At 33.0% G+C, this 19,761-nt stretch overlaps 1 protein-coding gene across 1 annotated transcript; it reads left to right on the top strand.

The window, feature by feature from the left end:
- Window positions 1–8,975: 8,975 nt before the first annotated feature.
- Window positions 8,976–11,279, top strand: LOC124940228 (UPF0481 protein At3g47200-like). Its single transcript, XM_047480719.1, has 2 exons — window positions 8,976–9,074; window positions 9,783–11,279. The coding sequence occupies exon 2, from the start codon at window positions 9,793–9,795 to the stop codon at window positions 11,155–11,157; it is 1,365 nt and encodes a 454-aa protein (XP_047336675.1). The 5' UTR covers window positions 8,976–9,074; window positions 9,783–9,792; the 3' UTR covers window positions 11,158–11,279.
- Window positions 11,280–19,761: the final 8,482 nt, after the last annotated feature.

Raw genomic sequence — 19,761 nt, 5'->3', positions numbered from 1 at the left:
CGACAAGAAATGTATGTGTATATTTCATGAAGCACAAGTCTGAAGTATTTGCTATTTTCAAGAAATGGAAGGCTTTGATTGAAAATGAAACAAATTAGAAAGTTAAGTGCTTAAGATCCGACAATGAAGGTGAATATATCAATTTAGATTTCAAAAAGTATTGTGCTGTGAATGGGATCAGTATGGTGAATAATGTTCTCCGAATGCCTCATGATAATGGAGTAGCTGAATGAATAAATCGAATATTGAACGAGCGTGCTAGAAGCATGAGATTGCATGCAGGACTACCTAAAACCTTCTGGAAAGAAGCTATCAATACTGCCGCCTACTTGATAAATAGAGGACCATCTGTTCCTCTTGAATTCAGAATTCCCGAAGAAGTCTGGAGTAATAAAAAGGTATAACATTTCTTATTTGAAAGTGTTTGGTTGTTTATCATATGTTCATATTAATAATGTGATAGGAGAAACTTGATCCAAAGTCTAATAAATGCTTTTTCATTGGTTATGGTGATATCGAGTTTGGTTATCATTTCTAGGATAATCAAAATCGGAAGATCATTCGTAGAAGAAATGTTATCTTCAATGAACAGGTTCTATACAAAGATTATGTTGGGAAGGCATCAGATGGTGCTTCCAAGTTGAAAGACACTGGTATGGTCGATTTGAGAGAATTTTCAGCTGAATATATACCGACTGTCGAAAAAGACTAGTGTGTTGTTGAAATTGAAATAGTTGAGAACGTGGCCCTAAAGGCAAATCAGCAAACACCGATTATACAATTGAGAAGATCGTCAATGAATCGAAAACTAGTCGAGAGGTGATCTCCATCTCTGAACTATATTTTGTTAACAGATAAAGATGAACCTGGATACTATGAGGAAGCAATACAATCTAATGGATCGGTTAAGTGGGAGTCTGCGATGAAAGATTAGATGAACTCTTTAATGTTGAATCAGACTTGGGAGCTCACTAAGCTACCAAAGGGAAAGAAAACACTCCACAACAAATGGATCTTCAGGATTAAAGAAGAACATGATAAAACTATGAGGTACAAGGCAAGATTGGTTATGAAAGGATTTCAACAGAAAGAAGGTATTGACTACAATGAGATCTTCTCTCCAGTAGTTAAATTGATGACAATTAGAACTATTTTGAGTTTGGTTGTAAAAGAAGACCTTCATCTTCAACAAATGGATGTCAAAACTGTTTTTCTTCATGGTGATTTAAATGAAGAGATTTACATGCGACAACCAGAAGGATTTGAAATCAAAGGAAAAGATGAGCTTGTGTGTAAGCTTTAGAAAAGTCTGTATGGTTTGAAACAGGCTTCAAGACAATGGTACAAGAAGTTCGATAGCTTCATGAAAAGTAACAATTTTCAGAGGAGTGAAGCTGATCATTGTTGCTATATCAAGAGGTTTGATAAATCGTACATTATTCTACTCCTCTACGTTGATGACATGTTGATTGCTAGAGCAAGCTTGTATGCGATTAACAAGCTTAAGAAAGAGTTGTCTGAAAAGTTTGCAATGAAAGATTGGGTGCTGCAAAACAAATCATTGGGATGAGAATTTTCAGGGATGAAGAAGTTCTCAAGCTTTCACAAGAATAATATGTGAAGAAAGTTCTTAGTAGGTTCAACATGTATGATGCAAAACCAGTTACTACCCCCTTAGCTAGTCACTTCAGACTATTTAAAGATTAGTCGCCTTCAACAGAGGAGGAGAAAAATTACATGACCATTGTTCTGTATGTCTCTGTCATTGTTGTATTATGTATGCGATGATTTGTACAAGACCAGACATAACAAATGTAGTGGGAGTTGTTAGCAGGTTCATGAGAAACTCGGGTAGACAACATTGGGCAGCAGTAAAGTGGATACTACGATACTTAAGAGGAAGTACGAGTCTCTCTTTTTATTTTCGAAAGTCTAATATGGGTATGGAAGGATATATTGATGCTGACAATGATGGTGATGTTGATAGTAAAAAGACCACAACATGGTACATTTATACTTTATGAGATACTACAATCAATTGAGTTTCAAAATTGCCGAAAATTGTTGTTTTTTCTAGTTGTGAGGCAAAGTATGTTGTTGTGATAGAGGCTGCTAAGGAGATGATATGGTTACATCCCTTTTTGCGAGAATTGGGTCAAGACTACGAGGGAAATGTGTTGCGATGCGACAGTAAAAGTGTCATTCATTTGGCAAAGAATCTTGTTTATCATGATAGGACGAAGAATATACAAGTTCGTTATCATTTCATCCGGCCAGCTTTAGAAGATGGGTATTATCTCTTGAGAAGATTCCCGGGAGTGAGAATTCAACTGATATGTTGACGAAAGTTGTGACAAATGAGAAAACTGAAGTTGTGTGTAACTTCAATTGGTCTTCTTCGTTAAGACACCAGATGGAAAGCCGCTACCGATCGAGAGATGATGAAGTTAGTCTTCAAGTGGAATATTGTTGAGTTATGGAGTCTACACTTATAATAAACTCTACAATTGTCAATTAGAGTTTATTGGGTTTGTATTTAGTTTTGGGTTTGGGCCTGACCAAGAGTTATTTATGTTTTATTACCTAAATGTTTACCCTATAAATATGTGATTATTAAGGGTTTACATAAGTAAGATATAATTCTAGAGAGATAAAGTGTGAGGTAAAAACTCTGTATTCCTTCTTCTTCTTCATAGTGAAATCGGGTGGCGGTTGAAGTGGACGTAGCTCAATTTGAGTGAACCACTATAAATCCTAACATATTGTTGGTCAAAGTGTTGCGAGAATTGATAGGTTGAAATAAGACCTAAGGATGTCCTTTGCAATGACGGATCTTGGACAAGCAAAGCAGATTCTTAGAATTAGAATTAGTCGTGACAGAAAGATGAAAAAGTTATGGTTGTCTCAAGAAAAATATATTGAGAAAGTGTTACAAAAATTCAATATGGAGAATGCTAAAAGTGTCGGCACATCTTTAGTGACTCATTTTAAATTGAGCTCCGAATATAGTCCTTCAAATGATGATGAGAAGGATTATATGAAGAATGCTCCCTATAATTCAGTTGTTGGTAGTCTTATGTATGCTATAGTTAACACGAGACCATATCTAGCTTATATTGGTTGTACTATCAGCAAGTTTCTTTCAAATCCGAGAAAAGAACATTGGGAAGCGGTGAAGTGGATATTGAGATATCTCATAAGCACATCAAGTATGAGACTTTGCCTTGGAAATGAGAACTCAAATTTAGTTGGTTATACCTACTCAGACATGGCTGGTGATGCTAATTCAATAAAATCCACTTCATGCTATTTGATTAATTTTGGAAGGGGAGCTATTTATTGGCAGTTGAAACTACAGAAGTGTGTTGCGTTGTCAACCGCGAAGGCTGAACTTATTGCAGCAACAGAAACTTGTAAAGAGCTGATTTAGATTAAGAAGTTATTATTTGAACTTGATATTGTGCAAGAAAGGTATCTCAACTGCATCATCACAATCATTCGGTTCAATAGGGGGTGATGGATTATCTTCATTGTCCTCAACTGCATCCTCACAGGGGTATTCAACCAGGGACTATTGATTTTCAAGCCCGCACTTTCTAAAGTGTCCCCAAGTTCCTCCTTTGGAGGATCTTCCCTACTTACACAAAACTCAGTATTATTCACCTTCAAGTATTTTACGAACCCTTCAGACTCTCTTAGGTTCAGGAAACCAGCCTCAAAAAAAGGCTTCAGATCGATGTTGCGTTTCTCCAACTCCCTTGATAGGTAATTAAGCTGGTGTGATGTATCTTTAAAAGTTTGCAAGATTTTGGATGTTAACATCTGTAGATTATTAAAAACATATTTTATTAGTCTCAAAAACAAGAAAGTATAGACAAATGTGAGTCAATTTCTTCTTTCAACATACCTGATCATCGTCTTCAGGTAATTCCAATAAATTAACTGGAATCTCAGGTTCTTTATCTGTTAAGCGTGCCCTTGCCCTGCCCAGTCCAAAACCACTTGCGCGAGCTTCTAACGTGGTAATCTCTAATAATGTGATGTCATCCCAGCAAGAGATGATTGGAAAAGACATTTCATAAGGCTGACGTACACCTTTCACAAAAACACCATCTAGGTAGCAAATCTGAAGTAAAGGAATGGGAAACATGTTACTAAATATTTCATATCTATAAATCATATACAAGAGAGTAATTATTTACCAATAAAAGGTTAGAGGTCCATCAAAATATGGATTTTTATCTTTTTTTTCTTTTTCTTTCCAACTTCTTACACTTTCAACCAATCGTTGTAGTGTGAAGTGACACTAGTTCAGCTTCTTTATGTTATCAACATCCATTAAAGATTTGAGAATTATTAACCTGAATTAATAGAATACATGTGTAAATATTCACAAATACAATTAGATATATAATAGGTTTGAATACATGTTTATCTGGCTCATGAATTTTGAACTGGACATAAAAAACTTGAGACAACAAAGACAACAAAGTCAATTTTGAAATCTTTGTTTGCACTTGTGTTACTTAATATCTTGGGTATCATAGAACATGTTTCAGGAGATGAAGTTGATTCTTCCCCGCTCCTTCTCGTCTTCCAATCCCTCAAGAAATTAAAAAAATTAGAGTCCTTATTCTTGTCCCCCAGTGGACTTAACTACGTTCATTGGCCCTATCGGGAGGTTCATCACGAGCTGGACGAGATCTTCATCGATAAGGATCTCCTCACCGTTAGCCAATACCAGAGAACTCTTATCCTGGTCGAAACATCTGATTACGTGTTTCGAAAAATGACCCGGACAATTGGAGACACCCAATGTAAGAAGAGAACCAAACCCAATTTGCTTCACAACTTCCTTCTGTTCTACGCTCAATTTAGGAATCATGTGAAAAAGGCAATGAGGGGATGATCTTGTTAGAAATGTCACTTTCCTTTTTTTTATAGTTTTGATTTTTGGGGGAGGTGGTGGTAACTCTTCTTCGACGGGTGTAGTAGCTGTAGTAATATCAGTGGTTTTTGGGGGAGGTGGCGGTAAATGTTCATCGACAAGTGTAGTAGATGTAGCAATATCAGTGGTTTTTGGGGGAGGTGGTGGTAAATCTTCATCGACATGTGTAGTAGCTGTAGCAATATCAGTAGCTTCAACAACAATTGTATAAACTGATTCATCAGTCGATGACTTCGTATTCGTCTTCGTCTTCATATTTCTCTTCCTCTTCCTTTCATATTTATTCAAGTAAAACCTCAAACACATTATTTTCGGTGGGATAACATAAATCAGTATTTCACAAAAGAAATGGAATGAACAGGTTTAATATTAATCAAAAACTTTAAACACAATATGATTCAAAATAACCTACCTCTCCTGTCTATCACCGACTTTGTCGTTGGATACAGGATTGGGGGCGGTTTCGTTTATGCTGTTACAAACTGCCAAGACGATCTCTCAGGAGTCGGAAGTATCCATTTGCATGTTGTTGCCTTGATTTTCTGACATTTTCACAAGAAATCCCTGTAGAATAGAAGAAAACTCTAGGGTTTCAACGTTCAAATAAAGATGATCGCTGAGAGATAGAGAGAGAAGAATATGAACAGTTTCTTATGAAAATGAAGAGTGAGATTTGTAGCGGGAAATATATGTTTCAATCCTTCATAAAGCGATTATAACTTCACAGAAATTATAACATTAACGACACAAGGTTGAGTCTTTAAATTAATAAACGAAGCTAGCTTCACAATTATTTCATTTTACATGGCACCTAGGCTAGGCGAAGAAGTCTTCTCTCGAAAAGCGTCAATTCATTCCTTTTAACATGGAACCTGGGAGAAGGAGTCTTCGCTCGAAAATATTCTATTCGTTACATGGTTTATTTAATTTTCATTTAAAAATATTTTATTTTTGTTCATTTTGGTATGTACATACATGAGTAAGTGTATTTACATGATAGGTAAACGATTTTTTCATGAGTGTGTTGGGGGTTTTACATGAACGTCAAGGTACGTCAGTATTAAAATAATTGAAGCGAAGAATTCTTCGCTGCAAAAAGTCTACTCGTAAATAAAATATTTTAAAAATTTAAATATAAAAATAAGTAATTGGAGCAAAGTATTCTTCGCCGCAAAGCGTCTCCTCGCAAATAAAAATATTTAAAATTTTTTAAATATATAAATAAGTAATATGCACGAAGTATGCTTCGCATAATGTTATTTTTAATAAATTTGTTAATTTTTAATTTAAAAATATTTTATTTTTATTAATTTTGGTATTTACATAAATGAGTAAGTGTATTTACATGATAGGTAACCGGTCTTTTCATGGGTGTGTTGGGGGTTTTACATGAACGTCAAGGTATTAAAAACCTTTGAAGCGAAGTATCCTTCGATCTAAAAGCATATCTTCATTCCGTTGAACGGGGCGCCTGGGCGTCGTATGCTTCGCTCTTTACCGCTTCTCTCCATTCCTTCTTACATGGAGCCTGGAGAGAAGTTAGCTTCACTAGTGACAACATATCTTGATTTCTTTTGACCTGGAAGCCGGGGGAAGGGAGCTTAGCTCCGTACGTTAATTAGACATTCCGTTAACGACGTTTGGGTTGAACCCGGAATGAAACCCGGGTTCCGGATTCTCCCTCCCTCCTCTTCAACCCAGCTTTATTTATTAATATAATAATCATCCTACAATCTGATTGATCCGCAACAGGGGAACATGGCAATCGATAGCAGAAGATTCAGATTGCTTATTGTGTCGGGGCCCTTTTAGACCTTTAAGATACATATATTTTTAATATGTAAAACAAAGATACCAATACATTTAAATTAACAAAAGAAAAATATATGTACCATTAAATTCATTTAACCATTTGTATCATTTTATGTTTTATTTAAATTCGTTGAGATTAAATATTTTTTGAATTAATTAGTTGGCTCCAAGTAGTAGTATCAGGACCTTTAGCTATTGTTCTTGAAAAATGACCTGGTATGGCCCATTCTTCAAAAGAAATTTTTATGGGATTCCTAACTACCAAAATTTTAATTTCTGGTTTCGGCGACCTTTTTCAGAAAGATTCTAACTATTTTCGATTTAAACTTTTTTTTTTTCATTAAAAAAAAAAGGTGATCCCATCTAATTTTTTTAGTTGCATTTTGAGGACTTGTATTGAAGTTTATATTAAAAATTATAAAATTTAAAGGATAAATTGTGGTCTCAATGTAATTAATTAATATCATCTTTGTCTAAACTATTGTTTTTATTAAAATTTGTTAGTGAAACTATTAAGTCAGTTTAATTGGCAAGGAATCAGTGCTTAAGGACAAAAATTAAAGCATTGTGCTACTAAACAAATGATTATATAATATATAGCCAATATGCAAGCTCTACTGACCCATTTGAATTCTTTTTTGAGGTCGGTTTGATTACAGTTGAATTTAGGTTGCTAATCCGGTTTGGTTTCACCTTTTTTTTTCTTGGTCAGCCGGGAAATTTGATGAAATGACCCTAATAATTGTCTTAATTAATTGTGCAAATGATCGGTGCTTAATAAATGTGCAAATGACCACTTCCTATTTTTCGGACAAAAATACCCTGTTGTGACGCGACGGAACCCTAATTCGTCGAGTGTGCTGTCGCGAGATGGAATATTTTTGTCCGAAAAATAAGAAATAATCATTTGCTTAAATTTTAGGTGCGTACCATCTGCGCAATTAAGACAATTATTAAGGTTATTTCATCAAATTTCTATTGACCATTGACCTGATCAATTGACCTTGACCTGGTTGACCAGTCACTTGACTCCATTTTTTTCTACAAAATGAATAAACCAATATTAATACCAACAATATTTTTTAAAACTTATTTATTTGATTTGGTTCATTTAATTTGTCCATTTATTTATATATCTTATATTTTATAAAGAATTCAGAATTTAATTATTTTAAAATTCGGTTATACATCATTTATTTTAGAATTCAGTTCATACTGCCCTGCTTTTAAATTAATTAATTGTTTTTAATCGCATGCAATGAGTTTATATAAGAATTTTTAGAAAATAATTTCGTTAGCTTGATATTATTTAAAATTATAAATCGAAATAAAATAAGTGTCTACCATCTTCTTGATCTAAACTATTATTTTCATTAAAATTTGATAATGAACTTATTAAATTAGTTTAGTGAATAAGTGCTTAAAGAACTAAAGTTTATGAATTCAATTCTCATTTTAAAACCTCTAAATTAAAGTATTGTGCATTAAAAAACAACAATTAAAACAAGTTTGGTAGGGACGAAATTATTTGTCCATCAACTAAAAGCTCTCATCATTTATGTTGTAATATATAGTTGTGTAAACTAACTCTTATAATTTTGATTTACTTTTTATTATAATAAATTAAATATATTATTTGAAGTTCATAACATAATTAATTAAAATGAAATAATTATATATTTTTTTTCTTTATTATTAACACCCACTGTGTAACCAGTGAAAAATTAGAATTCGAAATTAAAATTTATTTGTAGGGGGCTTAAATAAATAAAACAAGTAGATGAAAATGAATTTTGCATTTTTAAAATAAAATAAATAAATAATGAATTAAATTTAAAAAGTTAATAAATTAAAAGATCCTTTCCCAATTTTACTGTAAAGAAAATAACTATTAATTTTTTTACCTTAAGTAGATCTAACTCTCTCTATAACGAATAGTTTTTTATTTTGTAAAATCATGTATAAAAAATAATATATTTTTTAAATTCATAAATAAATTTAAGATTCTCATTCAAGGTCATAATAAATTTAGTATTTAACAATTATAAAATATTCAAATATACCATTGATTAAGAAAAAAGCTGAATCAAACATAACTTTTAAGTATTATTAATTCTTTTTTTTCTGAGAAATTGGTAAAGTTATTGCTTCTCTGTCTCCCTTATCAAAAGGTTCATAAGTTCTCTCTCTCTCCGAAACTTGGAAGGAAGCAGCTGAGAAATTGAAGTCTTGATCTTCATCATAAATATATAGTTAAGTTAATTAATTTACAGATCTCATCATCATCTTTCCTCCACAAGGCTTCAGCTTTCAGGTATATATTTATTATCTAATTATTCTTTCAAATTTCATTTTTCATCCCATATTTCTTACATAAATATAGAAAGAGATAAACATGAACATGAGAGGAGAGAGAAAGATAGATGTGTTTTATTAACAAGTTTTAAATAATGTAAGATGAAAATGATGATGTTCTTCTTCCTAGAAAGTGTTAATAATGATGAACAGATCATACCCACCTTACATTATTTATGCTTCATCATCAGTAACAACCAGCCCAATTCTTTTGTTAAAATTATATATGAAAATAATTAGTATGTTTCTTCAAGATTGATTGCTTCTATTCCCCCAGGTTAAAATATATATAATTACTGCATTTTATCTTTTCAATAATATATATATATATATATATATATATATATATATATATATATTGACCTACCTAACAATTCAAAGTAATGATCTTGATAACATTTTTTTTTTATCAAAAAGCAACTTTTATTTACCTTTTATATATTTATTTTTACAAACTAATAAATGGAATAAATTCAAATGACGAATTAATTTCCTTTGTCCAGCACTCATAATATGCAATTTGTTTATTGAAACTAACTCAAGAGGATGCAAGTAATGTTGTCAAAAACACATTGATTACTTTAACTATTGAGCACAATTGGCAATACAAAGTATTGATAAAATAATTAATCAACTTACTACTCATCTTATATTTTTTTATAAACAGATCAATAACAATGAATCAAACCGGAAGAATTCATGACTCTCTAACTATTGCCATGGACAAAAAGCTCACTCAACTCTCCAACAATTATCGACACGAGCCATTCATCCATCGAGTCCACGATCGTCTCCGTCGCCAAAACGAAAGAGCATACGAGCCCGAACTGCTCTCCATAGGACCCTATAACCGAGGCAAGCCAGCCCTTCAAGTAATGGAAAAGCACAAGCATCGATATCTTCAATTGCTTCTCCAACGTCGCGGAGAATCTAGCGTAGATAGATACGTGACGACCATACGGGCCCTTGAAGAAAGGGCACGAGGATGTTATGAGGAAGACATCGATCTCTATGCAAACGATTCGTTCGTGGAAATGCTGGTACTCGACGGTTGCTTCATCGTCGAACTCTGTAGAAAGTCCGAGAACAAAAGCTTGGCGGACCATCGCGATGTTTTGTTCAAGAGGGAATATTTACACCATTTGATTTGGCGCGACATGTTGTTGTTCGAGAACCAAATTCCTTTCTTCGTCGTCGATGAATTGTTCAACATGACAAAAAGTACCCAGGAGGATTGCGATAAAAGGACAATGGTTGATTTACTATTGTTGTTTTATAACAACACGAGGAAATACTATCACTATCACACGAAATTTTCGGGAAAGAATCATTGGCTCCAAAATGCTTCGCATGGAATTGACTCGGGAGATGTGAAACACGTTCTCGGCTTGATTCACCTTCACCTTTTCAAGCTATCTTTGTCTTCGAAACAAAGCCCTGACCGAAACTGTGATTCATCGGTGAGGTGGGAGTTCATACACAGCACTACCGAGCTACGCGAGGCGGGGATCAGGTTCAGAGTGAAGCACGATTCGTCGTTGTTTGACTTAACGTTCTCGAACGGGATGCTTGAAATATCGCTCATAACAGTTGATACGAAAACCGAATGCCTATTGAGGAACCTCATTGCCTACGAACAGAGCTTGGGGAATAATGATTTGAAGATGGTGACCGATTACGTGACATTGTTGTATTGTATAATAAAATCGCCCAAGGATGTGAGCTTGTTAAGAAGGTATGGGATCATAAACAATATGGTGGGGGATGATGAGGCGGTTTCAAACACGTATACCAATACCTCGTCGTGCGTGTTTGTATCGCACGATCGGTTTTGCTATAAGGAAGTGTTCAATGAAGTGAACGCTCATTGTAGGCAGCGACGCAATATTTGGAAGGCGAAGTTGAGAAGGAATTACTTCAATAGCCCTTGGACTGTCATATCTTTCCTAGCTGCCCTTTTTCTACTTATGTTAACTTTCCTACAAACCTTGGTTGCACTTGTGCCTAATTTGGCACATCTCCATGCTGCTCTAGTTACTTAACATAAGCCTTGTGATGCATTTCAAGAAGAACAATAATAAACGAGTCGTTCGATAATAACCATCAAAACACTTTATTCGGTCAAGAGTTTAAATTCTACTTATGTTTTATTTGTAAGTGTGTCGAGTTCTAAGACTAAGACTCTTTCACAATGATTTTTCATTTGGATGAACAAGTAGCTATAAATTTTCTAATGCTTTTAATAATTGTAATTGTTTGGATGAGGCCATTTGGGCAACTTGATTGGTTATTTTTAACTGATCAGATTCTAGGACAACTAAAAAATCAGCTGTTTTTATTGATAATATTTTGTGTTATGGGTGCTATTAACTCATTTCCTTGTTTAATTTTTCTGTTTTGGCTGCTAAATTATGGAGTTTTTGAACTAAAAGTTCAACCAATTTATGAATAAATATATGTTTAATATATTCAAAATCATTATCCCATCTAAATTTGTTGACAAATATATTGTAATTTTTCTCAATGGATTAACATATTTTGTTAGCAAAAACAAATATTGATTGATTCTTTTATTAAACGGCTACTGGGTTTTGACGTTTGCTCTTGAATCTGGACCCTTTATCCTGTTTATGCAAGAACCCATTTCCTGATTCTCTGTTTTGTAACAGTAAAATTATGGAGATGATTGAAGAAGATAAAATTGAAGACTCTCGTCTCTTAGAAACATATTCACTATATATCATATTGTACTGAGTTACACCAAAAACATTTCTAGTATTATAGAGGTTCACTAACTAATACAAAGTCTTCACTGGATTAAATGAGTATTAAGAGAAGTTCAAACAAAGATTTAAACTGACGAGAATGTAAAAAATGTCGCGGAATTCACCACATGTGATTCAAGTCAAAACCGATATAGTTCGACTGCCTCATAATCTCACCAAAATTTTAAATATCTAACTCTACTTTTATTTATTTTATCTCTGTATAATTCTTGTCTCTTGATCTTTTTATAGCTGTACTTTTTTTAACAAAAAGAGTTGTTTAATTTTTGTTCTATGTGTATGATTTTTCGCCCTTATTGTCCAAACTCGTCGCATAAGCTGAACCCAACAAACCAGATGACGAAGTGGATCTGCAAATGTGGGTTAAAATATGCATTCAGAGATACACTAATTGAAGAACCTTATAGTGGAGGACCTTGGAGAAGACCCAATAAATGAAAAAACACCGAAATCATTAGTTTGTATAATTTGAGTAAGTCTGATATATTTTTCTCTAATTCAGTTTCGTCTTGATATATTTTTCTCTAATTCAGTTTCGTCTAGAATAAATATTAGATTGACATGTATTCTGGGATTTAAAATTAGGACTTTTTGTCTACGTATCTCGGGTTCTAGGAGGTAAAACTAGCTCTAAAGCTTCTTGGGATCCGATCATCAGTAAGATGGAGGGGAAGCTTCCCATTTGGAAAATTAAGATGATTTCTAAGGAAGGTCGTTTAGACCTTATCAAAGGCGCTCTTTCTTCAATGCCAACTTATATGATGTCTCTATTTGTCCTTCCAAAGTGTGTGGTCGCGAAGATAGATAAAATTATGTGTAAAGTCTTATGGGGATCGTCTGATTCCTCATTTTCTCATTTAGTTTGTTGGGATAAAGTTAAATTAATAAAAGAGAGGGGATAGAGAATCTGCGATCTTATTTCTTTTAATACAGTCTTATTATCCAGATGGTGTAGTAGATTTGCATCTAAGCAAAAGAGTATTTGAGCTAAATTAATTAAATGTAAATATGGTCAGGATAATTATAGTTTGTTCACCAAGAATTCTTATACACCCGTGGGATGTAACATTTGATGTGATATTTATGTCATGTGAAAGGTTTATCGGGAGCATTCAATTTTTATTGTGGGTGATGAAGATGTTGGAATTTTAAACTAATTTCATTAATTAAATGGAAATGTGAATTTGGATAAATAAATTAAATGTAATTTAATCCAAATAAATATAAATTCATACCAAATTCAAATGTGATGTTTTGGTGAAATTTAATAACAATGGATAAGATTGAATGCCAATGGATAAGATCGAATGCAAAGAGTCTTGAAATGTCAAGAGTCTAGGAATGACAATCTTTGGATGAATTATCAGTCGATGGATTGATAAATGAATTTATTGTGATGATTTATATCTCCCTCATGTTGGAACTCTTCAGATATCTTATATCTCTTCTTCACTCATTTCATTATCTCTTTAGGATTCAAAAGATTTTTTCTTTATTTTCTTAAGTGTTCTTCGAGTTCTTCACTCAACTGAGTGTTCTTCGAGTTTTTTCATTCAATCGAGTGTTCTTTGAGTTTTTGACTCGTCATATTTCCGTTGAAACCCAGTGATCAATTCAGGTACTTTGTCAAGTTCGTTGCGTAGTTATTTCGGTACTGAATCATTACTAGATTTGTTGTACCCTAGAAGACAACTATCTACGATAAACTCCATCACAGGGGGAGACGGTGTAACTGTTTTAAGGGAAATGTGATAAGCACATGCCTCAAATCAACATCTCAATCAGTGATTTAATTTTTTTTTGTATATTCTAGTTTATTTAATTTCTTTGTAACATCATTTTATATATATTTTCGTTTATTTCAAGACAAGATATCTAACAGGAGGTTCAATTAGTTTTTGGAATGACACTTGGTGTGGAGGTAAATATTTAGCGAAGGTTTTCCCCGAGTTTATTTCTATTTCTATTTGTAGAGATGCATCGATCAAAGATATGTTTGACATTCAGTATAGTAGTTTTACTAACCGTATCAGATATAGAAGAAGACTGAACAGTGAAGAAAGCTTGTCTAATGATAGATTTTTGTTCATGGTTAGAAATAAGGAGTTAAACCCGTCTTCTCGGAATTCTATGCGATGACGTGATATGAATAACTTTCATGTGGGACAGTGTTACACTTTGTTCAATAAAGTTAGATCAATTGATCTTTGTTGGGAAATTTTATGGGAGTCTAAGATGCCTACCAATATCTTCTTTTTTGGTTAGAGTGTTATTCGCGGTAGAATTCTCATTGACGATAGATGTATATGAAAAAAAGGCATGATTATTGTGAGTCGTTGTCGTATGTGTTACAAAGAGGTTGAGACAACTTCTCATATACTTTTACATTGTCACGTTGTTGCAAGTATATGAAGTCTTTTGTGAAATTTGACTGAAATACAATGAGTTATGCCGGAAACCGTTAGTGGTTATTGGGAGGCATGGATTGGGGCGGCTAACACTTTAACCCTATAATTTTTTGGTGGACTGTCTGGTTAGAAAGAAATCAGAGAACTTTTAACAACGAAAATAGGCCGTTAATGATTATTCACAATGTTATTATCATGACGATGTCATAGATTAGATCCGGAAAACCTGTGGATTCGTGTGGAGATCTTATTGCTCTTTTTGAATATCTTCGAGTCAATTAATTGTTTTAATATATTCAATTTATACATAACTCTTTATCATGTTATGTTGTGCTTAAACATTTTTTTATTAAATGGATCATTTAAAAAAATCCAAAAAGGAAGATATATATATATATATACCTTCTTCCTAGAAAAATAGGAATGGATATAAATGATCAGAGGCTTAAAAGTTGGTTACATTGAAACGCTTGGTCATGAGGTTTTATCTTAATGTCTAAAAAATTAGATGCATTAAAAATAATAATGAGAACAATGAAAAGAAAAGAAAAGCGAAAAAATCGTGTGTAGACACAAAAGTGTACAAACTTCATTCGAATGTTAATTACGCTTAGAGAATGCCTGATAGACGAATACATAGGGAAGTTATCATCGTCTCTCCCAATTTACCGGTCCTTTGAGCCCCTAATGTTGCCAATAATGTTTTTTTAACTTTGAAGTTATGTTTTTTTTTTGTGATTACATATGTTGCTAAATTTTGTATTGATCTTGACATCTAATGTCATAATTTAAAGTTAACTTCTTTTTTTTATGTAGATTTTTCACAATTTTGTTGCGATTTTTGCAATTGAATGAACCAATTAAATGAATTTTACCTTTTTTTTAAAAAAAAAATACTATTATCGTATTTAAATAAATAAAAAAAAAATCAAAATAAAATTGAAAAGAAAGGACTATTTTAAGTTGTGATCATATTTTGTTGCTAAATATACATAAACATAAGTTATTTTGTATTTACCAAAAATCGTGTTAATTGATTTATATAGTGCATTATTCATTCGTAAATTAAATATATAAATAAATAACCAAACATATGATGGTAAAAAGTATTTTTCGATCACTCTCCAAATTAACCGAATAAGAAATAACATTCACAATGTAAAGAACTTTGAACGTGAAAAAATATTTATAAATTGAGAGTAAAAATCTACGAGACCGTTTAAAATCCACTATCATAATAAGAGTACAAATAGAGCATCTCTATATATTATCAAACTAGAGTAATGCATTACATGCATCAAGATTAAACAATAACATTGATAAACGACAACATCAACAACAATAACAAGGAGTAAACTAAGGAGAAACAACAACAAAATACCAAATCTGTAATTTTGGTTTTTCCTTTATCGAACAGACTTAGAAGTCTTAAAAACCGAACTCCATCGTTCATAATGTAGCCCTAGAAGTTATGAACAAGACTCTCAAAGTTTCAAGCCGATCCAATGATAAAAACTCCGACAAACTGAATTATTCTCCGATGGTACAAACTCCGACAAAATGTTGCAAGAAATCTAAACCTGTCTTTTTCTCTCCTTTTTTTCTTGTTTTTGTCAAAAATCACCATAAACCCTAGAAGCAATTGGGTCTTCGCAATAATGTGACATGAGGTCTTAAATAAAGCTCACACCAAGTTGGTTCTTCTAGGACAAAAAACATACACCTATTTTAAAGTTTAGCTCAGTACCCACTACTAGTTATTAGGAATAAATTTAGAATAAATAATAATTTATTTTTTATACTTAGCGAAATCTTTTGATCATAGTGAAGTTAATTTGTATATCTATTGTATAAATAATTTTCCAAAGGATGGTCTGTTTTCTAAAGAATGGTTTGTTTTTCAAAGAAATATTTATTTTCCACAGAAGGATCTATTTTCTAAACAATGGTCTGTTTTCTAAAGAAGAATTTGTTTTCTAAAGAAGGATATGTTTTCTAAAGAAGAATTTGTTTTCTAAAGAAGGATATGTTTTCTAAAGAAGGATCTGTTATCCAAAGAAAAATCTGTTTTCCAAAGAAGGATCTGTTTTCCAAAGTATGAAATGTTTTTATGGAATCACAGTGAATATTGATAAAGAAATTAACGAATATGGGAGGAAGGCTAACCAACATGAGCTCTGATAGTCCGATTCCAAAATACTAGCTGCATATTATGGGACTGACTTTTGTACATGAGCTATCAGAATATCTACCCACACAGAATGTGTTTAACCAGGTTGTGTACTTTAAAGATAGACTCCGAAGAGTGCCCTTCCAAATATGTGCTCACAATGATTACTCATCTTGAGGATCAACTCTCAAGGTCAAGAGTCAAAATATGTGCTCGAGATGTAACTGTACAATCACTATGATAAAATGTTTTATAAACCAACATATCGATTCAAAGAAGCTTTTAAAAGTCTTTTCTATAATCTTTTTAAATATTTGTTGGGTCTTTAGACTCACTATGCTTGTGTGGTGTAGGTACACAACAATAGTTTTTTATGACAAGTGAAGGGAGGCTTGGAGTGGGGCAAGGTGCAGGGATGTGTGTGAAAGGAGGGACCATTACTGAAGACCGAGTACTTTGTAGGGTCTAAAACCTAAAAAACTGTATTTTTGTAGTAATGGACCGTATCTTGATTTTAAAAGACCGAATTTTGTAGCACCACTTTCCTTAATAAATGATAAAATCTTTTCGTGTATGTTACTATTTTCCGTTAAGTATATTCACGTTTCAAACATCCCTCACTCGGTCCAGGAAATAGGAGTTAGGGATGTCATAGTTGGTATCAGATCAACGGTTCTGAACCTTAGTACTTTCACACTCATGCTCCTGCAATTGAACCTCCAAAAGTTCACCTTCAGGTTGGTGAATTGTTTTATATAAAGTTCATCGAGAAACTATTTTCATTAAAACTGCATTAGTAGTGACAAATAATTGCGGTTGAAATTTCTTTTAGTGGGGTATAACTATCACACACTAAAATTTGTATCTGACCAAATATATTCGATCCTCGCCAAGATCAAGCACCCAAGAGATTGGAAATTAGGACCGAGGGGTCCAATCGATATTTATATGTTAAGACCAAGAGATTCAACCGAGATTCTGAGTGAGGATTAAGAGATCCGGCCGAGAGGTCCGACCGCGGATAATATGCCTTGACGAGACCTTTTCCCATGCTTTGTTTTGCATCCACATTCTTATACATCACATGCTTAGCCACCTCATGCTTAATACACCTTATACTTAGCACACATCATGCTTAATACAACGCATGATTAACACACCTCATGCTTGACCCACCTCATGTTTGGCTATCTTATGTAGTAAGTTTATCCACCTCGTGCTATGACCACCTCATGCTTAATACACCTCATGCTAGGATCTGCCCATGCTTTATTATTTTAAGTGTTAAGTATATCCACCTCATGCTTCACCCACTCCATGCTATGACCAGGCTATGACCAACACTCTTAATTATTAAGATATCCACCAAATGCTATTACCAAGTTATGACCAACACCCTTAATGAGCAAGTTATCCACCCCATGCAATGACTTGGCTATGACCAGCACCCTTAATGATCAAGTTATCTACCCTATCTTTCTTAACTATTAAGTTATCCACTCCATGCTACCTCAACCGACCTTGACTATTTATATATATATATATATACTTCACCATTGATTTAGTAAATGATATCAATCCGTTTCCCTCTTCACTAAGAAACATAAGACATTCGCTAGAAACCTTGAAGAACAGCCAATTTTCATAGCAAGATCAACCTTAGTAGTTTCAAAGTATAAGGCAAACAAACATTTCTATAACACTCTTTATAAACCCACACATGGCTATATAATTCATGTATGTTCTATAAATGATGCATACTATTTTTAAATCATGATTTCATTGCATATCCATATTTTTAATGATGAACAAAGTATGATCTGTTTTTAAAAGGATGATCTATTTTCCAAAGAATGATCTGTTTTCCAAAGAAGGATCTGTTTTCTAAAAAGGTTTGTTTTTTAAAGAAGGATCTGTTTTCCAAAGAAGGATCTGTTTTCTAAAAAGGGTCTATTTTCTAAAGAAGGATATGTTTTCCAAAGAAGGATCTATTTTCTAAAGAATGATCTGTTTTCTAAAGAAGGATATGTTTTCCAAAGAAGAGTCTGTTTTCCAAAGAATGATCTGTTTTCCAAAGTATGAAATGTTTTTATAGAATCATAGTGAATACTGATAAAGGAATTGATGGATATGGGAGGAAGGCTGACCAACATGAGCTCTAGTAGTCCGATTCCAAAATACTGGTTGCATATTATGGGAATAACTTCTGAACATGAGCTATTTGTGTTTAATCAGGCTGTGGACTTTAAAGATAGACTCCGAAGAGTGCCCTTCAAATATGTGCTCATAAGGATTTCTCACCTTAAGGATCAACTCTCAAGGTCAAGGGTCAAAATATGTGCTCGAGATGTAACTGTACAATCACTATGATAAACTATTTTATAAACAAACATATCGATTCAAAGAAACTTTTAAAAATCTTTTCTATAATCTTTTTAAATACTTGTTGGGTCTTTAAACTCATTATGCTTGTGTGGTATAGGTACACAACAATAGTCTTTTTATGACAATTGAAGGGAGGCTTAGAGTGGAGCAAGGTGCAGGAATGTGTGTGAAAGGAGAGACCACTACTAAAGACCGAGTACTTTGTAGGGTCTAAAACTGAAAGACTGTATTTTTATAGTAATTGACCGTATCTTGTTTTTAAAAGACCGAATTTTGTAGCACCAATTTTCTTTATAAATGATAAAACACTTCTGCATATGTTACTGTTTTCCGTTAAGTATGTTTACATTTCAAACATCCCTCACTCGGTATAGGAAATAGGAGTTAGGAATGTCATAATTTTATTGTTATTATTAGACTGAGATACCATAATTAGAGTAAATAACATGCATCTCATGCATTTGTACGAGTAATAATATAAAAAATCGTGAAAAAATATTACGGTAAAAATATGATAGAATTTTTAATTTTATTTATAACCGTTTTAAGTTTATGGGCGGGTCAACCCACAATCCGACCCAAGTATCAATTTACTCTCAGCTCTCGACCCGACAATCCGGACACTTTAAAAATTAATCATCATTATATATATATATATAGATTAGTTAGTTAAAAAGTTGAAATTATATTGTTAAAAATGTCCCGCGTTCATCAAGTTTGGTGTTGAATTTAAAATATAAAGTGTTATTAGCCTAGTTGGTTAAAGAATTATATTTATTTTGTTAGGTTGCAAGTTCGAACCATACATATAGCATTTTTAATTTTATTTTTAATCGTTTTAAGTTTATGGGCGGGTCAACGTCTCACAATCCGACCCAAGTATCTATTTACTCTCAC

This window comes from Impatiens glandulifera, chromosome 5 (assembly GCF_907164915.1).
Source record: "Impatiens glandulifera chromosome 5, dImpGla2.1, whole genome shotgun sequence".
Taxonomy (NCBI): Eukaryota; Viridiplantae; Streptophyta; class Magnoliopsida; order Ericales; family Balsaminaceae; genus Impatiens; species Impatiens glandulifera.
Note: the sequence above shows the minus strand (reverse complement) of the source record. Positions and strands in the feature narration are given on the sequence as shown.